The sequence below is a fragment of the Monodon monoceros genome, unplaced genomic scaffold (assembly GCF_005190385.1).
Source record: "Monodon monoceros isolate NGI ecotype Baffin Bay Population unplaced genomic scaffold, NGI_Narwhal_1 Super_Scaffold_6, whole genome shotgun sequence".
Lineage (NCBI taxonomy): Eukaryota > Metazoa > Chordata > Mammalia > Artiodactyla > Monodontidae > Monodon > Monodon monoceros.
The window spans coordinates 52,681,292-52,703,925 of NW_021703783.1; the positions used below are offsets into that span (position 1 = coordinate 52,681,292).

Here is a 22,634-nt window from a genome sequence, read left to right on the forward strand (position 1 = left end):
GATGTGTTAATTAGCTTGATTGTGGTAATCATTTCAGAATGAATACATACGTCAAAACTTCACATCGTACATCATAAATGTATAATTTTTGTCAATTAGACCTCAGTAAAGCTGGAGAGAAAATCCAAAGGTCAACTTTCTCTACTCATTACTATGTTTTGAATAATAGTTATTGTAATCAAATAATGCTTAAGCCAAAAGAAATAATGAACCATATCTTTTCTCCCCCAAGTTCCCTACCCCCCTATTAGTTTGGTAATGAGAATAGTAAAATAGGCAGATTTTAATAATATGAAAATACACATTAGCTTTACAAAGCAACTCTGTTGTCAGCTCTGCAGGGTTTTTTTCCTCCTTGACATGAATTGACAATAAAAAAGTCTTAACGTTTTGAATATCTGACATATGCATTTGCTCAGGTTTTTTCCTTTGCTTATTTTTAGCTTAAAGCAAGGAAAAAAACAGGTAATTATCATGTTTCTATTTTTAAATGTTTTCTTTTATCCTTAATATTTCATAACATGGTTTCCATTTCATGGTCTATTACCACTGATTACAGAGAAAGCAAATAGAAAAGATATGGAGTTCAAATAAGGTATATTATTGCTTCACAACGCTGAATAATACACCTTCATACAGATCACAACCAAACAGTATATCTTTTTAAGTACAGTATAACCTCAAGGACTCTTCTGCCAAAAATTGCTCTCTTTTACATATTAATATAAGACATCCTTTCAGAAAACAGGTGTCTGATAAAACAGAACGGAACAGCTCCTTTAGAGGTTCCCTATCAACAAGCTTTGAAAGTTTCTGTCACAGAGCTCTTCAATCCACAGACCCAAAACTGATATGCTTTCAACTAACAAAGAGCATTTGCTTCCAAAAGAAATTCTCTGAAACCCTCACTAATGAAAGCAATAAAGCTAGTAGTGAAGGTATTGCTAGTGGTTTATTTTATGTTATACTTCTGATACTATCAAAAGAACATTTCTACATAATGCTTTCACTTAAGTATGCAGAAGTTGTCAATAGGGCTTTGATTTGAATCACCTCTACCTTAAAGGTAAGATATTCTACAAAAATTGAACAGTCACGATTTTTAGGCTGTAAGTAATTTTGTAGGTACACTTTCTATCCAACAACCCTTGTGAGCCAGCAAAAGAAGTACTGATTCTATTCACTAGGTTTATAAAGGGTATGTATTGATTTATGTTATTTTATGTGTCCCTAAAATAAATTTCAGTTTTTTAAAAACTGAATAACAAGTAAGCAAGCCTAAAGTTGCTACAATTTGTAGGATAACACTGGTACTATCTTAGTGTAAGAAGACATGTTATTGTCTTGCTGAATCTAATTATCCTCTTGGTCCTTATGGGTGTATAAAGTATATAGGTGAGTGAGAAAGAAAAGACTAAGCTGTCATGAGCCTTTGGGGATATTCTAAATGGAAGTATTTCCTACCTAAGCCTAGGAGTATGGTTAAGAACATAAATGAGCTAAGAACTGTCTGGAGAATTATAGTAGTAAAACAACAGAGTATATATTAGTAATGGTAGTCTAATACTAAAATTGTGTGAGGATACAATGAAACCTAATATCACATTTAGTTACTATTATAGCTTTTGAATATATAAATATAGTTAAACTGACAATTCCTATCACTGCTCATTTGATATAAGGACAAAATGATATATCTTGCATCACTTTCAACCTATGTTGTACTTATTAAAATAAATATCCAACGCAGTTACACCTTTCTTAGAAGACAGAAAACATGCAATATATTAGTCAACAAAATTCAACATTTCAGAATACAATCAATTTAACAATTTTTTAATAAATAAAAAAAATTCACAGCATGCAAAAACTTACCAGTCCTCAAGTTTTCATTACCCTGTCTCATATTTAGTATATGTGATGGATCTGGCAACAATGCTCATCAGTAGCCTAGGACAGTATAATATTACTACTATAAATCAGAAGTAATAGGATGATTTTAGCAAAACTCTCATTTTCACGTTTCTAGAACCCACCTTCAGGCCTTCTTAAGTATCTAATTTCTTTCAGTTCTTAGTTCTATGTAAATCTGCAACACTAGATTAGATGATATTCCTGAAAAATGTATTGCATCCATTAAACTACCTGATTGGCTGCAAAAGCTGAAGTAGTTTCTTTAGGGGTCTTCCAAACAAACTGCCTTTGATATTCAGAATTTCTCAAGACATTATGTGAAGGAACAACAGTCAGTCCAGCTTTTTTCTGTAGAAGTCTATCCAACTGTTAGGGAAAAAAAAAAAATCCCATTCAAAGTTATTAAAAATTTCTATTCAAACTTTTTTTTTTTTAACTGTGGTAAAAAATGTAGAACATAAAACTCTACCCTCTTAACAAATTTTTAACTGTACAGTAAGGTATCATTAACTATATGCACATTGTCATACAGAAACCTTTCTTTAATTGTTAATCGTCCTTTAAATTGTGAAACTCTTTAAAATTCCCTTAATACCGTCAAGGAATTATTGTGCATCCCAGCAAAAGATAACATTTCTCTCATTGCTTCTCCGCCTTTTGGCTAAGATCAAGTGTAGATAACATTTCTCAGTCCCTTCCTACCAATTATGCATAATTGAATATATTACTAAGAAACAACAGCACATTACCTCGTCCACAGCTTGCTTTGGGGACACCCCTTCCCCTGCCCACCAGACTTACATGTCACCTTCCTTGATTCCCATGCCCCCTGGTCTTCCAACACTTCTAAATGCCTCTCCGTGGTTCCAGTCAGCGGTGGACATGAGATGGGGAGGAAGCAGTAGAGTGGAGAAAAATGGGGAAGCAGTGAGGCGTCTGCACGGGTCCCTGCAGCGTCTGCTTATGTGCTCGCAGGGACCTGCCGCAGGCCAGCTGGGACATAAGAGAGCAGAACTGCAAGATCTTTTGAGATCTAGCCAGACCTCTCCTTTCTTTTGCATTTTGTCAACTGAGACTCTGTTTTTTCTGCTAGTACACAATAAGAAATTGAAAAGGGCCTAGGTATAAGTCAGCTCACCATCCCTGCCAGAGGTAATGGCCTACTCCCTTTCTCTGTCTCAACTTGATCTGTCCCTTAGGACTCAGGTGCTGATATATGATAAATAAAATCCAGAGGCAGGCTGTGCACCCAACGAAGGGATATCTTAGTAAAACCAGTACAGAATGGCAACTATTAAGAAGAGAACTAAGTCATAATAACTAAAGTCAACAGCCTCTTATCAACTCTTCTACAGACACTGGACAAGGAAACAAATAATGGAAAAATTTAAGCACAAAATGTAATATTACTGAAATGATGATGAAATTTACAAAGAATTCTATGCTTCTGAAAGGAAATACAGTGAATATACCTACCCCACCATCTATGTTTTCTGAAAGAAGCTTGGTAGAATGTTCCAGCTCCACATTTTCATTAACTGGTACATGATTTGCTACTATATCCTCCTTATTTTCCACAATTTCTGAAGCCCCTTCAGCTCTGGAGTCTGCAGAGTGAGATCTGGTTCTCTTGGGAACCCTGGAGGCGTCTAGTGCAAGAACCCTTTCTTGGTTAACATCTTCTTTTTGTTCTGGTTCTGGTGTTCTGGGGGCTTCGGGTTCTGGTGATACAACCACAGCATTCTCTGAGGTAGCTCCATTCCACTCAAGAGATTTTGAAATCTGTGGGTCATGGTGAGGGACTCTTCTTTTGGAAATAAAACTTGGCTCTTTTGTGATTCCTACAAAATATAATATACAAAAATAGCAGATACCAAAGCATCAAGCTACAAAGACAACTTTTAATGACATGTATGAGAGGAGAAATGGAATTTAAAATTCAGTTGAGATACACAATATCCTTTCAGTTACAGGATTAAAAAAAGTACAGTTTTTCAACATAATATCTTTAATTTTGTTTTAAAGAAATATTAAACGTTTGACCATAATTTTTAAATTGAGGTCACAATGTTCGAGTTATCCTAACACAAGTTGCTAGAATCACAACGTGATGGACCTGGCAAGCCAGGTGGAATGTGTTGCCTCCGTTTCTAATTACTTTCCTGTGCTACTTTACAGAACAAAGGGCCCTGGTGCTGTCAAAATTTGGAACTTTTCACAAAGCTTCTCTTATGTACAGCAGACCAAGATGAGAAGGGGTGAGATGTCATTATGCTGGATCTTAGTTCTACATTTGCCTTGAGTTCCTGAGAAGTAAAGAGAATGAACCCTTTTGACAAGACCTAAGATACTATTTCTCTATATTTCTGTCTGGCAAGCAAATGTCCAAAAACTTAACCTTCTACCCAGGTAAGAGGAGCTCTGTGGAATGACAGTCACTGAGATACTGCCCTAGTTTGGAGCCATTCTTTAAAAAGAAAGAAGACAGTGCAGGGTGGGGTAGAGAAGAAAGATTAAGAATGGAAGAGAAGGGAAGGTAGACAGACAACCTGGCATTAGGTAAAACCAGAGCCCTTTAGCCTCTATCATGGATGTTCTGGCCATCAAACCCAGGGTCCCCACCCTTACAAGTCTCCCCTAGACCATGGTCTTCAAACTGGGTGCATATATATCTGGAGGCACAGAAAGACATTCTGTGGGGGGGCAGGAGCAGAAATGGGCAGCTTAAGGGAATCACTTTCCAGATCCTAACTTCCATGTGTGCTACTTCCTGACAGCCTAAGGGCTGCATCTGCCATCTGTAGTTTCCTTTCTCACCACTCCCTTCATAATCACCCTCTTCCCACTTCATACAAGAAAGACACGCCTCTCAACCACCCTATGGAATAAAAAAATTGTCATAGGTGGGGAGGACAAACAAAGGAACAATTCAAGAAAGCACAACTCCTGAGGAAGAGTATTTGACAGCAAAGCAACAAAGGCAGAGATTAGAAATAACAAAAGAACAGTGCCTTATTTTATCCAGCACAACACCTTTTCCATCTACCTATCTTAGAATTAAAATTCAGGTGTAAGACAGTCATTATGTGAAATGCATATATGCATATTAATGCATTTATGTGGACCAAAAAATAAAGTCAGACTTTTTTCTCACAGAAAATAATTCTAATTTACATGATTAGTTTTCTAGTGAGGACTGACTTTACCAATTAAATGATGAACATTTACCATAAACTGAGCTCAATCGCTAGCTCCAAAATTTTAACAAAAGACATGTAAAACATATACACATTATTCAATATGCTAGAAATCATATCCTTTGAAACTATTCATTACACTTTTGATAAAAAAGAACTTAAATATCAACTTTAAAATGTGAAGAGAGATAAGACTTTCTAAATTCTTTTAGCGGGTATGAAAGCACAAAAGCTTGAAGACCACTGCCCCAGACTTCTCTCTTTAACACCGAGCAGGGCTGGTGGAAGAAGAGCAAAATGAAAAGGGAAGATTCTCAAGTGGTCCACCCTTGTCTCCTAGCACCGTGGAAAATACACTATGAGGAAAAATAAGCACAGAACGCCCAGCCAGCCTTTGGTAACACCGCTGCTGTTCTTTCCTGGCCCCCACCTCCCTTTCTGAGCAACCTGGAGTTCTCACTCTGCCCCTCCCCCTTACCTCCCTGTTAACAGGGCTCCCCCTAGACCATTCCTTCCTCACAAGGTACCATACTCCAAAGTGGCTCTGCTCCCGCAGTCTCATTTCATCACCCCTACCCTCACATGTAGCTGATCTAAGCTAAAATGTTACATGGGGGCAACTATGTGGTTAACCAATGCCCCGTGTCATAACAACCCTCAGGGCCCTCAGTGGGCTAGCTACATTTTGGGAGATTTATGTTGGGATTCTTAATCTAATGGAGCCTCGAATCTGTGGAGTTTCTGGTCATTCGGAGAGGATTATGAGCACCACCCTGCCCAAGATGCAGTGACACCCAGTCTTTGAAGCCAGGCTCTGGGCAAAGGATCTTGACAATTCAGAGGAATCCTAAAAGAACCACCCACCCTCATCCACTTTTCCCTTTGTTCTCCAAACCTAATCCTGGAAACACTCTCATCTTACTAATTTCCCAGGCTTGCCACCCCACATGTAAGTCTTTCTTCTCCTGGCTTCAAACATCTAAGTTAGAGGAACTTATATACTACACATCTGGCACTCTCACACATGTCACAGGTTGGGCACCAAGCACTCATCTGTATATATGCACCTAGCCCTTAAGAGGAACATCTCATTTCATCCCTCCTAGGAATCCTGTGCAATGGGCTTCCCAACTCCCACTTGGTGAAACAGGCCCAATTTGCCCGAAGTCACACAGCAAATGTGGATTCAAACCCAGGTTTATTCATTCATTCAAAAATGAAGTTTAATAAACTCCAGAGTATGCCAAGGCCCTGTGTCATGTACTAAGCAGGAACAAGGTGGTGAAGACAGACAGACAGAGCCCTGCTCTCAGAGATCTTATGTTCTCGTGAGGGAGAATTAAGCAAGCAGGTTGAATGGAATCAGTCTGTCTCTTTCCCCTTCTACCACACTCTGGGAAACCTTGGCCGAGGGTTCTAACTTCCCTGAGATACAGGGAGGAAGCATGTGTGATGACAAGAACATGGCCTCTGAACTCACAGGCTTTGAACAACACAGACTCGATTTCAAATCATGGTTCTGTCACTTATGAGTGTGAACCTTGGGCAAACTGCTTTATCTATCTAAGCTTCCATTCCTCAAGACCTTGGGAGTACCCCTCCCCACGCTTGACCACTCTCAGCTTTCATGTCTCAGCTCCAATACCACTTCAAATAAGCCTTTCCTGACCACTGATTCTAAAGTGTATTCCCTCCAACCCACCCCTCCTTCCAGTTATCTATCACACCAGCCTACAATTTTATATAACAACCTGAAATCCCCTGGTTTATTTATTGAGTTACTTTTTTACTGTTTTCCCCACAGTTAAGGGTCTTTGTCTGGTTCAAAGTTATATCCCTAGAAGAGGGGAATAGTCATGGCCTACAGTAAACCCTCAATAAATATTTGTTAAACAAACGAGTAAATCAACCAGGCCAACTGAACAATGCTTCACAATTTTTTGTGTGTGTGTGGTACGCGGGCCTCTCACTGTTGAGGGCTCTCCCGTTGCGGAGCACAGGCTCCGGACGCGCAGGCTCAGCGGCCATGGCCCACGGGCCCAGCCGCTCCGCGGCATGTGGGATCCTCCTGGACCGGGGCACGAACCTGTGTCCCCTGCATCGGCAGGCGGACTCCCAACCACTGCGCCACCAGGGAATCCCACTTCACAAATTTTTAATAAATCATTTTGCAAACTTAACCCCGAGGTTTATTCAACTTATAATGACTACTAGCTGTTCAACTTACCTAATTGATCTGATCTAAGTCCAGCCCATGGGTACCTTCTCCCCAATGAGGAATTACAGGACTCTGACAAATATGACTTTTTCCACAGAAAGTTTCTCTGGTATTCACTCAACCCCTGTAATGCAAAGTACAATTTGAGTAAAACGTAATTAATGAAAGTTGTTTTAAGGTAGACATCAGTAAAAATCATTTCTGAACCTCTAAAAAGAGTTGAAAGACTTAAGACTGATAATTAAACATAGAAGAGGTCCTTAATAATAGCTCCCAACATTGACCCAGCCCTGTGCTACCAGTTCATAGTGTTATGTCCTTTAATCCTCACAACCACTTGAGACAGATGTTACAAGGACTCTGAGACTCAGAGTGGCTACCCTTTTACTGGTTGTCTGATTCCAAAGCCTGAGGTCTTGTCTGATAATGGGTGGCAATCTAAATCCCCATCACTATAATTATCCTAACTAACGAAGTTCTCACCGAGTACACAATATAATATAGTATGCCTAATCCCTTTTGAAGTTTTGTAAAGTCAACCAAGAAAAGCCAAATTCCCTCCCATTCTGGATGCAAACCCTCAAGATAAAAGAAGACAGTCAGGGCTTGTGGAACACTGTGCTCAACTGTTATGTTGAAGGGTGCTTGACCATGACAGCTACCAGCTACCTGGAACTATTAACAAACCTTAAACAAAGGCACAATTGTGAAGAATGTGTATTTCTTATACCCTGTCTTTATCTTGTCAGGGTCCCATTTCTCAAGCCTTTAAAAGACATAACACACTTTAAAGTTTTAAAGGGAACGGGTCTTAAAAGCTAAGCTGTGATGTGGTCCATAGGTGTCCCAATCTGAAGCCACCGTAGTTCCCATTATAAAGTGCCCTCCATCTACACGCCTCTGAGCTCTCCCCGCCCCCACCCACCCAAATAAATCCACCTCAAACCATCTAACTATTCCACTCGGCAACTCGGAAGTGAGTGTGAGCGGAGAGGGGGCTAGGTAAGAGGACAAGAGCAGCATCCTCTAGGATGGTTACAGGCAGGATCGGGAGCTGACAGGCTCAGCAGGGCCAAGGGGCGCGGCCCAGAAAGCCAGTGAGGCTCCGGCGCCCTGCACCCGCCCTGTCCCAGCTCCCCCCATCAGGCTTCGGCCCCCGGGGACCCCGGCCTCACCTTGAAGCGCACCGGCATGTCGCCCGGCGCTGGAGCCCCAGCCACTCCGACAGTTAACGGGACAAAAAGCCCGGAGGGGGCGGGGCGACAACAGGAGGTTCCCTAGCAAAAGCCTCGGCCCAGCGTCCCCGACTACGCGCCGGCGCACTCCGCGCTTGCCTCCTTGAGCCGTGTCGTTCTGCCTTTCCCCGCCCATTCTGAAGACTGAAAACCAGTAGAGACTCGGAGAGCCCCGCACCGTCATTAAGATTCGACCAATCAGTGCTGGAAAGGAGAACACCCGCCTCCCCAGCCAAATCCCGGGGATTGATAGAGATGGCGGGCGGAAGGCCGGCCAATGAGGCTCCCAGGCCCGGAGTGGGCGGGGCCCCGCGGGAGCTTCGTCCTGAGGAGAGCTCGACGGCGTCTGCTTTGTCGCGTCCTGCGCACCAATGGGTCTGCGTGCCGCTGGGATTCGTGAGTCGCCGGCCTCGCTGGACCCAGGTTCTTCACGTCATAAAACAGGAAGGTGTGTTTTTAGTTCCAACATGTATGACAGAACGGAATGTTTCTTTGTATGAAATGAAAATATTCAGGTCTGTTCTTTAGAATATCAATTCCTGCCACCGACAACCGTGCTACACTATTTACTGTCACGTCAAAAGGAAGAGGCCAGAAAATAAATATGGCTTACAGGCCAAAAAACTTTTTTACTGAATCGATAGACAAACTGCTGACTTCCCAGTGATGTTCTTGCCTCCCACAACCCCCACCCCACCCCGCCTCCGCCCAAAAAGATGTACATGTAGCTCCTAGATTAGGAAACGTTCGTTAATGATGCTTGTGAGTCTCAGCTTCCAAAGCTTCAGCCTTGTCTCTCCTCTCACCCTTTTTAAAAATAAAATTCCACTTGAATTTTACAGATTTTTGCCATCATCAGTATATCTTGAGATTCTACCATTGACAGAACACTGTGCTGACCCTGGCGATGGAAAAGTCATAAATTGTCCAGATAGTTCTCTAATATGCTTGGGGAGAATGAACATATATTTTTTCAGTACTATTGTACTGAAATGAGAGGTATGAATGATAAACGAATTGGAGGAAGGAGTCATCCCCAAGGTCAGAGATGGTTAGAAAAAGCCTCAGGAAGAAATATTCAGACTTAGCCTTGAAGTTTAGAAGAACTGAAATAAGTAAAGAGGAAAATGGGACAATCAAAGGGCAGATGTCTGAATGGAATGCTGCCAGGCTTTTTCCAGAACAATGAATGCAGTTTCATTTTACTTTTGTCATTTGTTGACTGAAGAAAAGGATACCCTCTTTTAAACTTTCAAATATTATTAATCCTTTCTGCAGAGGCTTGTCTTCTGAATCCTACTTGATGTCTCTGTTCTTCTTCATCATCACTGAGATACTTAAAATTTCATTTGAAGGAGCCATCTGATATATGAAACAAAGAGAATATTAAATTAGTCCCTATGCAGCCATGCATCCAGAGGGCCCTTGATAAATGTTAATTGGTGATGACAGCATCTCTGTCGTGTAAATTAAGAATGGCACAAACACACAGTGGAACATAAAACAAAAGTCCTCTGCAGGAAAGCAGCCCAGATCTTACAGGATAGGAAAGACACAGATCTGGTTGTACACAAAGCTTTGTTACCACATAATGCTAAGGTGAAATCAGTAAAAGTAAGTATACAGAATGTAGCCTGTCTGCCAAACAAGGGCAATGATAACTATAGTCGAACTCTGCTGAGCAGGGAACAAATGTCAAGAAAACCAAACAGCAGATGGTAAAAAATGACTTAGTCACAACCTGAGTTTGCTGAGATGTGTTATAAGGACTCAAGGAAGACGAATAGTTTACTTTGTTATTTTTAAGAAAAGCCTATTTCAGTTTATGAGCCAAAGATGCAGAAATGAAAAAAGCGACAGTGTTGCTAAAGGAGAGTTTTGTGGCCTGTGTTTTACCAGCTCCTAACACTCTCCACTACTGTAGGCAGCAGACCCGGTACCCCACAAAGTTCCACCCAAGTGTTCCGGAGAGTGCCTAGGAAGTGTCTCACATGTGCTTACAGCTACCACATATAGTTTGCCCAGCAGCACTGCCACTTCTTCCAATAGCCACACATCTCTAGGTGTCACTCTTCTTGCTGGCCACCAACATTTCCTGTGGCCTGAGTTACCACAGGCGCAGCATGGAACCTCCTTGGGCTATTCAACCCTGGCGGGAATCTGTGGCAAATCACCTCCGTACATTTTTTGTGTTACCCTCTATCAAATGAGTACCAAAGTGTCTTACAGAGCTTTTCCACTTGTATTTTAGCCTTCCTTCTCTCCAAAGGACTCAAGGTGAAGTCCATTGGGTCTAGGCCAGAAAGTAATTCCTCAAATGATAGATCAAATTCCGTGAGATGAGGGTGTCACAACTGGCTCCCTCTTCCCTTTCTTGATTTCTCTGTTTCTCATGCAAATAGATTTCTGTTTATTGCCTGTGAGAGACAAACTGATACAACCTCTATAAAAGGCAATTTGGCAGTGCCTTTCACCCAGCAATTCCACTTTTGTAAGTTATCTTACAGATATACGTGCCCAAATGTGAAAAACCAATTCATTTAATGTTGTTGACTGCATTGTTTACAGTAACAGAAGTTGGAAGCAACTTAAGTGTCCATCTGCAGGGTACTAGTTAAATACATGATGGTTCCTCCAGGGACCAGAGCAGGAACAGGCGGTGCAGCAGGTCCAGACGGCAGTGCAGGCTGCTCTGTTCCTTCGGGCTTTCTGACCCAGCAGATGTCAAGTACACACTATATCCTTCAGGGTGCGGTAGGGAAAACAGAAACTACCAGAAGCATTTCAACAGAGAAAACTTAATATGAGCGATTGGTTAGCTGTTGGAGAACTTTAAAAAGCTAAATGGAGAAAGAGAGCATAGTAATTCCAAGAAGTGGCTCATACCCTGGGTCTGGAAGAACAGAGGGAAAATGTTGAGGTTACTCGAGCACAGCTCCAGGCTGGCTGGAGACACCTCATGGGAGTTGGTCAGACCTCTGAGAAGGAATCACTGCCTAGTGGTGCTGGTGCCTCTGAGGGGACAAAATGAGGCTGCCCCCCAAAAAAGAAAAGGGAGGCAGAAGGGCAGGGAATGAGGAGACTGCAACCAACTGGCACCATGTAGGTAAAGGTCATCGCTAAGGGGCTGCAGAGAGGAAAAGCTAGTAAAAGAGAGCATTCCTGTCTCTAGAGTCTGTCTTAGCACACCTAACAGGGAGCTAGCAGGATCCAAGGGGTCTGCAGATTCCAAAGGGTGAGACTAGAATTGAGACAATAGCTTATTAACTTGAACGCCCCCATGCAACCCTTAAAAAGAAAGAAGCATTTCCTTGAGCTAACATGGAATGATTCCCCCCTCTCCCCCTGCCAAAAAAAAAGGCAAGTTGTAGAAGAGCTTGTGTAGTATACCGTCAGCTGGGATAAAAGACAGACAAAAAAAATAAAAATGATGTTATGATGGCATCATTCACAGACATTTTTACCCTCATGAGTCTAACTACATTAGCAGCAGCTATGAAGATGAGCATTTTATTCATAGTTTCTAATACATGGAAATTTTGTGGTATTGATAGTTATTAAGGCTGTCCTCCTATTTAAAATGACGCTTTCCATTGACCCGTTCTAGAGTCACTTTGATTTATATATATCCCAATAGGGCTGTTGCTTCTTTTAGAGGCAAAAGCATATCAAAATCGTTTAAAGCAACTTTTATTTGTACTTGAAGTGTAAATATACTACTCTATTAAAAACAGAAAGTCGATCACTTCACAAATCTAACAATCTCCCATCATTTTCTCGGTAAGAATTGAAAGATTGGAGAATTTGTATTTGCCTCTAACTATATTTTCATTTAACAAACAAAAATATGTTATCTATAAGCAAAACACTTATACAGATAACAAAGTTGAAGAAAGAAGATACAGTGAGTAACACACAGCCTCTGCCTTCAAATGTGATTGCAATCAGTTGAGGGAACAGACGCGTACACAAAGAACACAGGAAATGATAGAGAGAAGGAAGCAAAGAAGGGGCTAAATGTGAGCACCCTGGTATTCTGAAGATGCTTTTAAATCTAGAGCCAGCAAGTTTGATCTAAGCCTGGGGACTAAAGAGCAGACAGGATAAGGCAGCTGCTTTTAAATTCCATCCTGGGAAACACCTGACCTAGGTGACCTTTCACTTTCTCTTTTGTTATGCCCCCAGGTAGCTGAATCCAGGCCAGAGATCAGGAAGATTTTAACGAACACTTGCTCAAGATTCTTTCCCCAAAAGGTAAATTACTTGCTGTCTGTTGTCTCTCTTTTTTTCCCTTACTGCTTCAGAAATAAGAGTAAAGCTGGTTTAGAAATCACCGTTTTAGCAACATGGTGATACGTCATCCTTGCGTTTGCATGTGTATAATTTACTCTGAAATACTTTACAAGGTAACTGAAATTCCAGTTTCCAGGCTCAGCAATGCTCTGGCACTTGTAACTTCCCCTCAGGTCACACTTATATGGTCTTCCCTTGGTAAATCTTGAGTTCAGCCTTTGCCAAAAAGCAATCAGTCTGACCACTGCTTTCTTTGGCGTTTTTCCATAGGTAATAACTGCCTTTTCCTCATATGAATGAATTTCTGATTGCACAACTGAAAAAAAAAAGTGAGAAAATTAAGTCAATGGATTCTGTCTTGGAAGCAAAATTTCTGGCATTTCACATTAATGTCAGTAAGAAACAAATAAACAGGGTCTGTGATTAAGACTTGCCAATGAGCCAAGTGCAGTTTGCCCTCCAGACTTTTAGCCCCCATGCCTTTGTTAACAAAGAAGTGTCTGGCTTTTGAATCAGTGGGGCACCTTTTGGAGGGACTCCAGCTTCTCCTGACAGCACAGACTTTTGTGTGTGTGTGAGGCTGTGGGACTCCTTGCCATACAAGGCTATAGTGAGTAAAGTGATTCTCAGTAAGGCATAAACCACTGCAAGCCTTACATATCATAATAATGTTGTGTCTCCATGTAACAAGACACAGAACAATATTGGGGGCACAAAATTCCTTTCATTTTAAGGCCTTCACTGTTGAAGATTCTGTTATCTAAGAATTATCTTCCCTTTTCTTCACTGAATATTCATTGTCTTAAATCACCACCCCTACAGATTTTTCTAGAGTTGCTAACTCGGCAGATTTGGAAGCTTTAATTCTCTCACCACTTAAAACCAGATGTCATGTTTAAGGTCAGATCAGAGGACACTACCCACCTGCCTTCCTAAGAACCTTGTAAATATCTACTCTATGCCAAAATAAATTTTGAAATGTTCTTTTATCACATAGTTGTGTATATACACCTTAATAACTGCAGATCAAGACCAAATAGCTCTTATTATTCCTTCTGAAATCACTGTTTTTTCCATTAGCATTGCTATATGAAATATGATAAGGGACCAAGAATTTTTCAGAACATAAATCAGTTTTCCTCTCCTTAGTTGACTTATAATTGTTGGTTCCCTTAAGAAATTTTTATTTGAATTTTGCTGAAGCCATGAGTTCATAAAATCTTAGTACTACGTTGTTAATCCTTTACTCTCAACTTCTGTTAATTGAATTAATGATGTTTGACAGTGTAGAGAGTGATATGCCAATTGTGAAATACACTGAATGTATGAATTTAAAGAAGTTGTTTTCAGTATCATTGAGCATATGCCTATGAAATAAGTTTTAGGACTAATGCTTGTTTTAGTTAATCATAGCTGTGGTAGATACTGAGGCTGACTCATTCCAAATCCATTCCAACTTCCTTCTCATGTCCTGCAGAAGCTAGAAAGCTAAAAATCCCTTTGACCCTAGATGCCTTTGCAGCTGAAGTTCAGGTGTAACCTACATTCTGATGACAAGAAGCACTTACATAAAATGAATTAGATGGAAGAAAATGAATTGGAAGAAAGGCAAAGCACAGGCATCTACCATGATGGTGTAAATCATGGCAATAACAGCAGCAGCCTGGTTCTGAGTTAGCAGCTTCCTAATTACAGGAGAAGTGACAGGGTTCTGGAACCAGAGCTTGTAACAGTGGCTTGTCAACTTAGCAGGGAGTTTCCTGGTTCGACAACTTCATGACTTTAGTGACTCTGTCATGTAACATGGCCCCAGAGTCTACTTCTTCAGACTTCCCAGTGATTCTGTAAGCTACTCATATCAATCATCTATTGCCACAATAATGCTCTATAACAAACGTTCCTAAATGCAGCAGCTGAAAACAGTAACCATTATTATTGCATGAATCTCTTGGTTAGCTGGCCAGTTCTACTGGTCCAGGTTGAGTTTGGCTGATCTTACTGAGCTTGCTCATGTGTTTGTGGTGTGAGAGCTGATGGGCTAACTAGAGGGTGACTGGTCTCAGATGGCCTCAGCTAGGACAACTCATCAGTGTTCCATGTGGGCCCTCATCTTCCAGCAAGCTAGCCTGGATAGAGATCCAAGAGGAAGAGCAAGGTGTGCAAGGCCTCTTGAGGATTAGGTTTACAAACAGCACACCATTTCTACCACATTCCATTGGCCAAAGCAAGAGTCAAGGGGTAAGGAAATAGACTCAATCTCTTGATGTGAGGAGTTACAAACTCACATGGTAAAGGAGGAATGAAAAATTGGGGCCATTATTGCAATAAATCTGTGTCAACACTGAATACTCTGAAAATACCCTTTCTGTTTTGAATTGCTAGAGTAAATTATGTTCTCTGCAGTTTAACTCTGACTTGCACAGTGGTGGGTTAGACGCTCTCATTTACCTCCAGTCCCTCTTAAAACTCTAAAAACTGACAATAAATGAGGAAAACAGGTACAAACTGGTAAGGTCAAAGAGAAAGGCAGAGGCAACAATGGCAAAATAGAGATAGCAACACATACTGGCCATATAGAGAGCAGTCTGTGGCAGACTGGGTTCTCTGGGAAGCAGACCCCGGGATGTAGTTGCATGTGCTGAATGTTTGTTAGTGGGGGCCCTGGGGGTCCATAGCTGTGGAGGGAGAGCAAGGGAGCAGGAGTGAGCAGAAGTCAAGATGCAAGGCAGGCCTGACCACAGCCTCAGGCAACCCCCTGGGGAGTCCAGAACTAACATGGCCTGTCAGAGTTGTTCTGCGTTGGGCCATAATAGGCTTCCCTAGGAAGGGCATGGCCTTGGGCAAGGTGGCTGTCTGCAGTGAAGGTGATCCCTAAGGGGGATGATAGCAGACAGCACAGCCAGTAGCAGCAGGATTTGGACAGCGCATCATTGTAAGCATCTTCCTACTACACAGTCGGTGTTCCCAACTAGTAGCATATATTTGAAGCCATAGACCAAAAAACCTCTGTTCCCATTGGGGGCTAGTCTCAGTGCAACCATTAGAGTCTTAGGCCCCAAACCTTCAGGAGTGAAGATGGGTACCTGTCAGCACTAGTGCCCTTCATTTCAGGCACTAGGCCTGAATTTCGCTGTGCCCTTTCATTCCCTCTGCTGGTCTCCTCAACGTTACCGTGTGGCATGGTGTTATAATGGGCCTCTGCAGAAGACCATCCGTAGCCTTGTATTTCCAGAGATTCTGGTAGAGTTGTTGCCAAGCAAACAATTAGGAGAGCTGGATCCAAGGGCCAGCAGGACATCCTGCTGATGGGAATTGGACAAAAGGCAAAAGAAGGATGGGAATCAGAGCTGAGACGAGCACAGGAACCCCTACTCTAGAAGGGAGCAAGGAAAACAGAAACTGGACCTGAGCATCTGGGCCCAGAACTTGTCTTTCTACCTATAGGTGTCTAAAACACAGTATTAAGGAAAATTATCAATATTGGTGAGCCAAAAAGAGAAAAAATACTGGCTCCCTAAAATTAATTCTACTTAAAGTCATTTATAAATTGGCTACTACCATACATGTCATCAAGTGTGTGCTCAGTAAATTAATTGGAAAGCTAAACTCTGCAATTATTGAAATGTGGATGGTCATTAGGGTTTTTTACTACTTCCTTGTGATCCAAGGCTCACACCATAGCACGAGAGAACACATGAGCCAGAGGGCAGCTTCATTCTCTTCTGATGAGAGAAAACTCTGTGGAACAAATCCATGTTTCAAACAAATGTTCTTTTTACAATATAAGCCACTTTGTTATTATAGTTGTGCTATTCTCTTGATCGTGGGCTTTTATTGTTAAGAAAGTAAGTGTCTGTTTCCAAAATGTGTTTCATCTTAGCCAAATGCAGTAAGGTATGTGCAAACACTTTGTGAATTGAAAAGTGTTATAGAAGCGTGAGCAGTTCTTGTTATTAGGTATTAAGAATGGTCTCCTTTTATACGACTCCTCGTATTTGCTGTTCCTAAACAGTGGAACTCACATGCTTTAACAATCTTTCTTTTTTCTTTTCTTATTGAGGTATAATTGACATATAACATTATATTAGCTTCAAGCGCACAACATAATGATTTGATATTTGTATATACTGCAGGACGATCACCACAATAAGTTAACATCTATTCTCATACATACTTACAAAAATTATTTTCTTTTGATGAGGACTTTTAAGATCTACTCTTATCAGCTTTCAAATTGCAATATAGTATTATCAATTATAGTTGCCATACTGTACATTACGTCCCCATGACTTACTTATTTTGTAACTGGAAGTTTGTACCTTTGCCCCCCTTCACCCATTTCTTTCTTTTTCTTTTAATTAATTAATTTATTTATTTATTATTTTTGGCTGTGTTGGGTCTTTGTTGCTGCACGCGGGCTTCTCTAGTTGCAGCAAGCGGGGACTACTCTTTATTGTGGTGCGTGGGCTTCTCATTGCAGTGGCTTCTCTTGTTGCGGAGCACAGGCTCTAGGTGCGCGGGCTTCAGTAGTTGTGGCACACAGGCTCAGTAGTTGTGGCTCACAGGCTCTAGAGTGCAGGCTCAGTAGTCGTGGCACACAGGCTTAGTTCTGCGGCATGTGGAATCTTCCTGGACCAGGGCTCAAACCCGTGTGCCCTGCATTGGCAGGTGGATTCTTAACCACTGCGCCACCAGGGAAGTCCCACCCATTTCTAACATCATTAATCTGTTAGTCTCAAGTTTATTATGAACATACGTTTTCTGATTAGTGTTATTATTGTCTAATATTTATTGAGTGCTTGCTACATCTCTTAGGACTGTATATACTATATCAGAATGGTTCTGTCAGGAAAACAGAGCCACTGTAAGTGGTATAGGAAGTGTAAGTGGTATATGCAATGTGGCAAAGGAAGGGAATACATATGGGGAAGAAAAGATCCTGTAGGAATTTTAAAAGGAGAGAATCAATAGCTTTTACTTTAGTTGTGAAGAGAGGGCTATTGGATTGTCAAGTCTCAGGGTTGGAAATGGTCCTTAAAATCTGGTCACTAGTCTGGCCCTTGAGATAGATGCATTGTATTGATGAGAATGAACTTGAACATGCAATTTCGCCCCCCTAAATTTATTTAGCAAAGAAATACATGTGATATCTCCAATTGTATGTCTTTAAGGCATCTTAATATTAGTCAATCCAAATGACCCCTAATTTCTCACCCTTGCATCTAAGAGTTTCCCCCTCCATCCTTTTAGTTGTTTAGGCTGAAAACCTTGGCTTCATCCTTAACTTTTCTGTTTCTCTTACATTTGGCATCCAATTCATCCACAAGTCTTGTCTGATATGTATTCAAGGTTTATCAATAATCGGATCATTTTGCACTATCTCCACTGATACTATACTAACTCTAAGCCACCGATAATGTTCGCCTGAACTGGTATGGTCTCCTGGCTCCCACCCTTGGCCCCCGTACAGTCTGTTTGCCCTCACTGGGGCTCTGCACATTCCCCGTGCTCGACTTCTCAGGGTGGGCCTCCCCCAGGATGCATTCTTGGCCATCTGCTCTCCTATCTGCCTGCCTTCTTCAGAAAGCTAATCCATTTCCATAACTGCAATTAACACCTCTGTGCTGATGACTCCCAACTGTTGTTTTCAGTCTTCACTTCCTGTCAGAGTTTGGACTTCCTGAGAGTACTAAGTACAGTGGTGGTCTAGCACAAGCACTGGAATCAGACAGCTTGGGTTTAAATCCCAGTCAACTCTGTAAACTGCATTAACTGCTTAACCTCTCGTCCTTCATAAAATGGGAATAATAATAGTACCTATCTCAAACAGTTTCCATGAGGATTAAATGAGTTTATATGTGTAAAACACATAGTGCCTGGCACATAGTAAATAATAAGCATCGGCTATCATTATTGGAGGTCATACTGTCACTGCCAGCTATATTTATACAACACCAGACTCATTTGCTTCTCTCCCCCTTTAATCAGTTCTCCTCCAGTTTTCTATGGGGTCTCTAATTCTCAGACCCACCGATTTGAACATTGGAAATAATTTTTGACTTACCTGCTACTTAATTTCCTTTATCCAGTTAGTGACAGACAGGCCTTGCTAACTTGCCTGACTTTTCCTCGAAATGCCACTTACTCTTTTTCTTTCCTCTCCCTCCCTCTGCTGTGCCCTGGACTGGCCCCCATTGGCCCCCATGTCCTCGCACTGCCACAGCCAGAGCAGCCACCTCCTCAGTAGTCTCCATGGGCTCAGCCTCCAACCCCCGAGCCCTGGAAATCTTCTAAGAGTCTCTGTCTGTTGCTCTGTCCTTCACTCAGAAGCTTGCTGTTCTCCTCTCTTTCCACTTCCATAAGGTGGAGAGTCCTCTAAGTAGAGAGAATTGTCTAGAACTTCCATAATGAAGCTCCATTCTGTGCAATCTTATTTCCTTCCACTCTTCTGCTTTGCCAGCTCTTTTGCCCACTGCCCCAAGACCATCTCACACTCTTTCTGGCCTCTGCTTTCTTGCATGTTGTCCTCATCTGGAATGCCCTCCTCACTTTTCTTCATCCAACTCAGTTCTACCTGTTCTTCAGCCCAGCTCAAACTCAGCCCTCTCCCTGAAGAGCATAAACCCACTTAATCTCATTCTTTGTGTTACTGCAGCACCTAAAACCAGCATTTGATTCGGATTACATATTGTAGCATATTACTCCATGTAGTTTTAAATATGTCATATTTTGTGTGTATTAGATAAGATCCTGGAAGGTTGTAATGTTTCCTAAACTTCAGCGTTCCTGCTCCACCTCTTCCCTACTATACACATAGGGAAGACATAAGTAAATGGTAAAGATTCAGAAAGCCTTGATGAGAATATAAAATAATAGTAATAATAATAATACACATTATATACCAAGTACTCATCTAAGGAGTTTTACATTTATTAATTTGTTTAATCCTCACAATAATTTTATAAAGTAGAAATATTATTAACCCCATTTTACAACCAAGTTAACTGAGGCACAGAGAGATTAAGTAACTCGTCCATGATTAATTGCTGACCCAGAGTAATCTTTACATATGGAGATATATGAAGGAATGCAAAATATAATCTACGAAGACTATATTGTAGAAAATACATTGAATACCCAAGGAAAAGAAATCCTAGGATTCATCCTCACTTGTTATACAAAATATAATAACTGCATTTCTGGGTTGTGAAGGGAAAGTAATAAATAGGGACCACTTAAAAAACAATGATGCAATTTGTCTTCTCTTTATTTTTCTGATTCTAAATGAATCACAGAGATGACCTGAAAAAGCATCTCATCCCACCTTCCACCTCCCCACTCCCATTTTATAAGTGAGGTCACTAGGATTGCTTTGAGAGCTCACCCAACCAAAACCATCAGTTGTTATGAAATAACAACTGTGTAAATTGGCAATTGCCCTGCCCTAGGAGGCTCATGTTCCATGGCATGCTCTGAAAGTCACGTACTGTTTTCTTTATCTTGCCACAAGGAACAGTTTGTATATATACAAATGATGAAGGGCTGTATTAACTTGTGTCTGAAAATCAGTTAAGTATTCCCCGCAAATAACAACTCACCCACACCTACCTGAACTCTAGGTCTTCACTCTTCAGAAGAGAGTGCAATAGGGCCAAGTGGTCCCTCCATGGCTGGCTGAAGAGCCTGCCCTCTTAACACTGAAAGCACCAGCCCCAAAAGCTGGGATTTCCCCTCCCCACAACACTCATCACCTCCTGTGTATGAAGGAAAGACTGTAGCTTGTCTCCAGCACACAATTAAGGTGGTGAGTTGAAGAGTTGAACAAATCAGTCATTTTCTGTGGCCTGAATAGGAATCTGTACCTCTTGGCTTTTTGTTAGAGGAGGGAAAAACAGTGGCCTGTTACCTCAGAAAACTCTGCCCAGTAAGAGGCTGGCCCTTCAGAGGATCTGCCCTGGTTGCCACACAGGTTTTGCAGACCTGGTTAAAAAGTTCTTGAAATGGTTATCTTTGCTTACAGTAGTAAGTTAAAAAATGAAATGAGAATTAAGAAGCCTTGTAATATAATTAATATTTCATACCACCTCATTAGTATTTGAATATGTTTTTGCTAAGCTCAGATGATTTCCATACAGGTGGGAAACTTCACATTTCATTTTATTACAAACAATTAATAGCACTTTGAAACAGTAGTTAGTTATATGTCATCCTACCTCCAGAAAAATATTTGCATGTGAGGAGGTTTGAGCTGCCACAGGCATTCCTGACTGGCGTTCAAGTGGATTATTCGCTATCTTGCCTCTAGCATCTATTCTGCCTTAATGGCTTCTATCCTCCAACACTGCTGAAAGTGACTTGAGGCATTACAGATTCCAAAGGCAACCTGCCAGATGAAGCAGAGAAGCTGCAGGAAGCATATATTGTGACAGAAAAGTGAATACAGTTTGCCTGAGACAGGCGTGCATTAATATAACCATGGTTTTTAATCTCCTCAGATACTCTCTCTGTAACTATACATGCCTTGTATAGTATGTTCAAAGGAAACATGAATAATATCTAACAGCTGGACTCTTTCTAGTACTTTCTTATCAAGTCCTTCTAGTTTGCAGCTTTCCGGAACAAAGAGTGTCCCTAATGCTTAAGCCCAAACGCTTGACTTATAAACTTAGTGTAATGAACCCTGTCAAAATTTTATTACCAATTGGTTTGTACCATAATATATGTATGGAGCAGCTGTTGTACACAAGGATGAGTTATTGTAATGAACTTTCCATTTGTTAGCTTTCTCTTAACCCCGGAAATTGTAATGTCTCCTTTGTTTTTATTTTAGCCAGCTGCCATTTAGCCAGCTGCCATAAAGATAGCCATCTCCATCTGATTTCTTTTGCAGCTACAATTCACATATTAAAGTGGAATCCATATCTTTCATCCTTCTTGGGTGATGTACAGAAAAGATCCTGTCCACAACTGGTCTGACACCTGTGTGTTCTCTCTCATAAAAGCCAACGCCAAGCTAAATCTTGGACTAGGTTTAATCATTACAGTCCTTCTGGACCCCACAAACGCCAAGGCATTTGCTCCACAAGACAGCCTGGAACCAAGGTGTAATCAAGCCTTCCACTGGTCCCACTGGACTGGGCTATGAATCATCTTCCTTTCTTACCCAGCTGGCACAGATAAAGAGCAATTGGACAGCATTTTGTCTCCTGAAGAGTATAATTTCCTTAAATTACCATAGGTACTAGTTGTTGTATTCACTTGCAGCTTTTATAAGGCCAGACAGATCTCAGGAAGGCCAAACTAATCTCAGGAAGCAACCCACATGTGGAGAAAGCCCATTGCAGAGTTCAAAACCTCTTAGGGAGATGGAATATGCAGAATCGTCCTCACAGTCACCTGCCTGGGAAACTTGAGCTGATGGGGCCTGAAGAGCATTGCTGCTCCAAGCAATGACACCACCTTTTGTTCTCAGTTTCATTTCACTGCCAAAATCATTCTGTCACCTGCCTCTTCCCTAGGGGCTGAGCTAATAGGAGATTGTTACACCTATCAGTAAGTCCATCTGGTTCACTGAAATTTATCTCACAAATAGTAGCTAGTCAAAAGAGATGGGAAGAGTGGCACAAAGTGGTCTTATTTCTGTAAATCACCACCACCACCCCTCACCCCGTGAAAAAAAGCACTAGCTTACCCTTCACTAGAGCAGCAAACCTGTAAGGTAATGGACCCTTTCAGAGCATTCAGGTATGACCTGAATTGGGGCTGATATTTATTTGG

The 22,634-nt window shown here is 41.4% G+C and overlaps 1 protein-coding gene across 4 annotated transcripts in view; it reads right to left on the bottom strand.

The window, feature by feature from the left end:
* The window catches only part of MDM1 (Mdm1 nuclear protein), a 28,994-nt gene extending 20,354 nt beyond the window's left edge, over window positions 1–8,640 (bottom strand). For 2 of the 4 annotated variants that reach the window (XM_029204187.1, XM_029204186.1), the window contains exons 1-4: window positions 8,505–8,640; window positions 7,339–7,453; window positions 3,391–3,755; window positions 2,146–2,280 (exon numbers count right to left, since the gene is read on the bottom strand). In XM_029204187.1, coding sequence (XP_029060020.1) covers window positions 2,146–2,280; window positions 3,391–3,755; window positions 7,339–7,453; window positions 8,505–8,522 — 633 coding nt within the window. In that variant the 5' untranslated portion in view covers window positions 8,523–8,640. Of the gene's footprint in view, window positions 1–1,875; window positions 1,904–2,145; window positions 2,281–3,390; window positions 3,756–3,907; window positions 4,221–7,338; window positions 7,454–8,504 lie in introns of those variants that run through there. The other 2 variants (XM_029204189.1, XM_029204188.1) reach the window with 2 other exon arrangements.
* Between the last annotated feature and the right edge of the window lie 13,994 nt (window positions 8,641–22,634).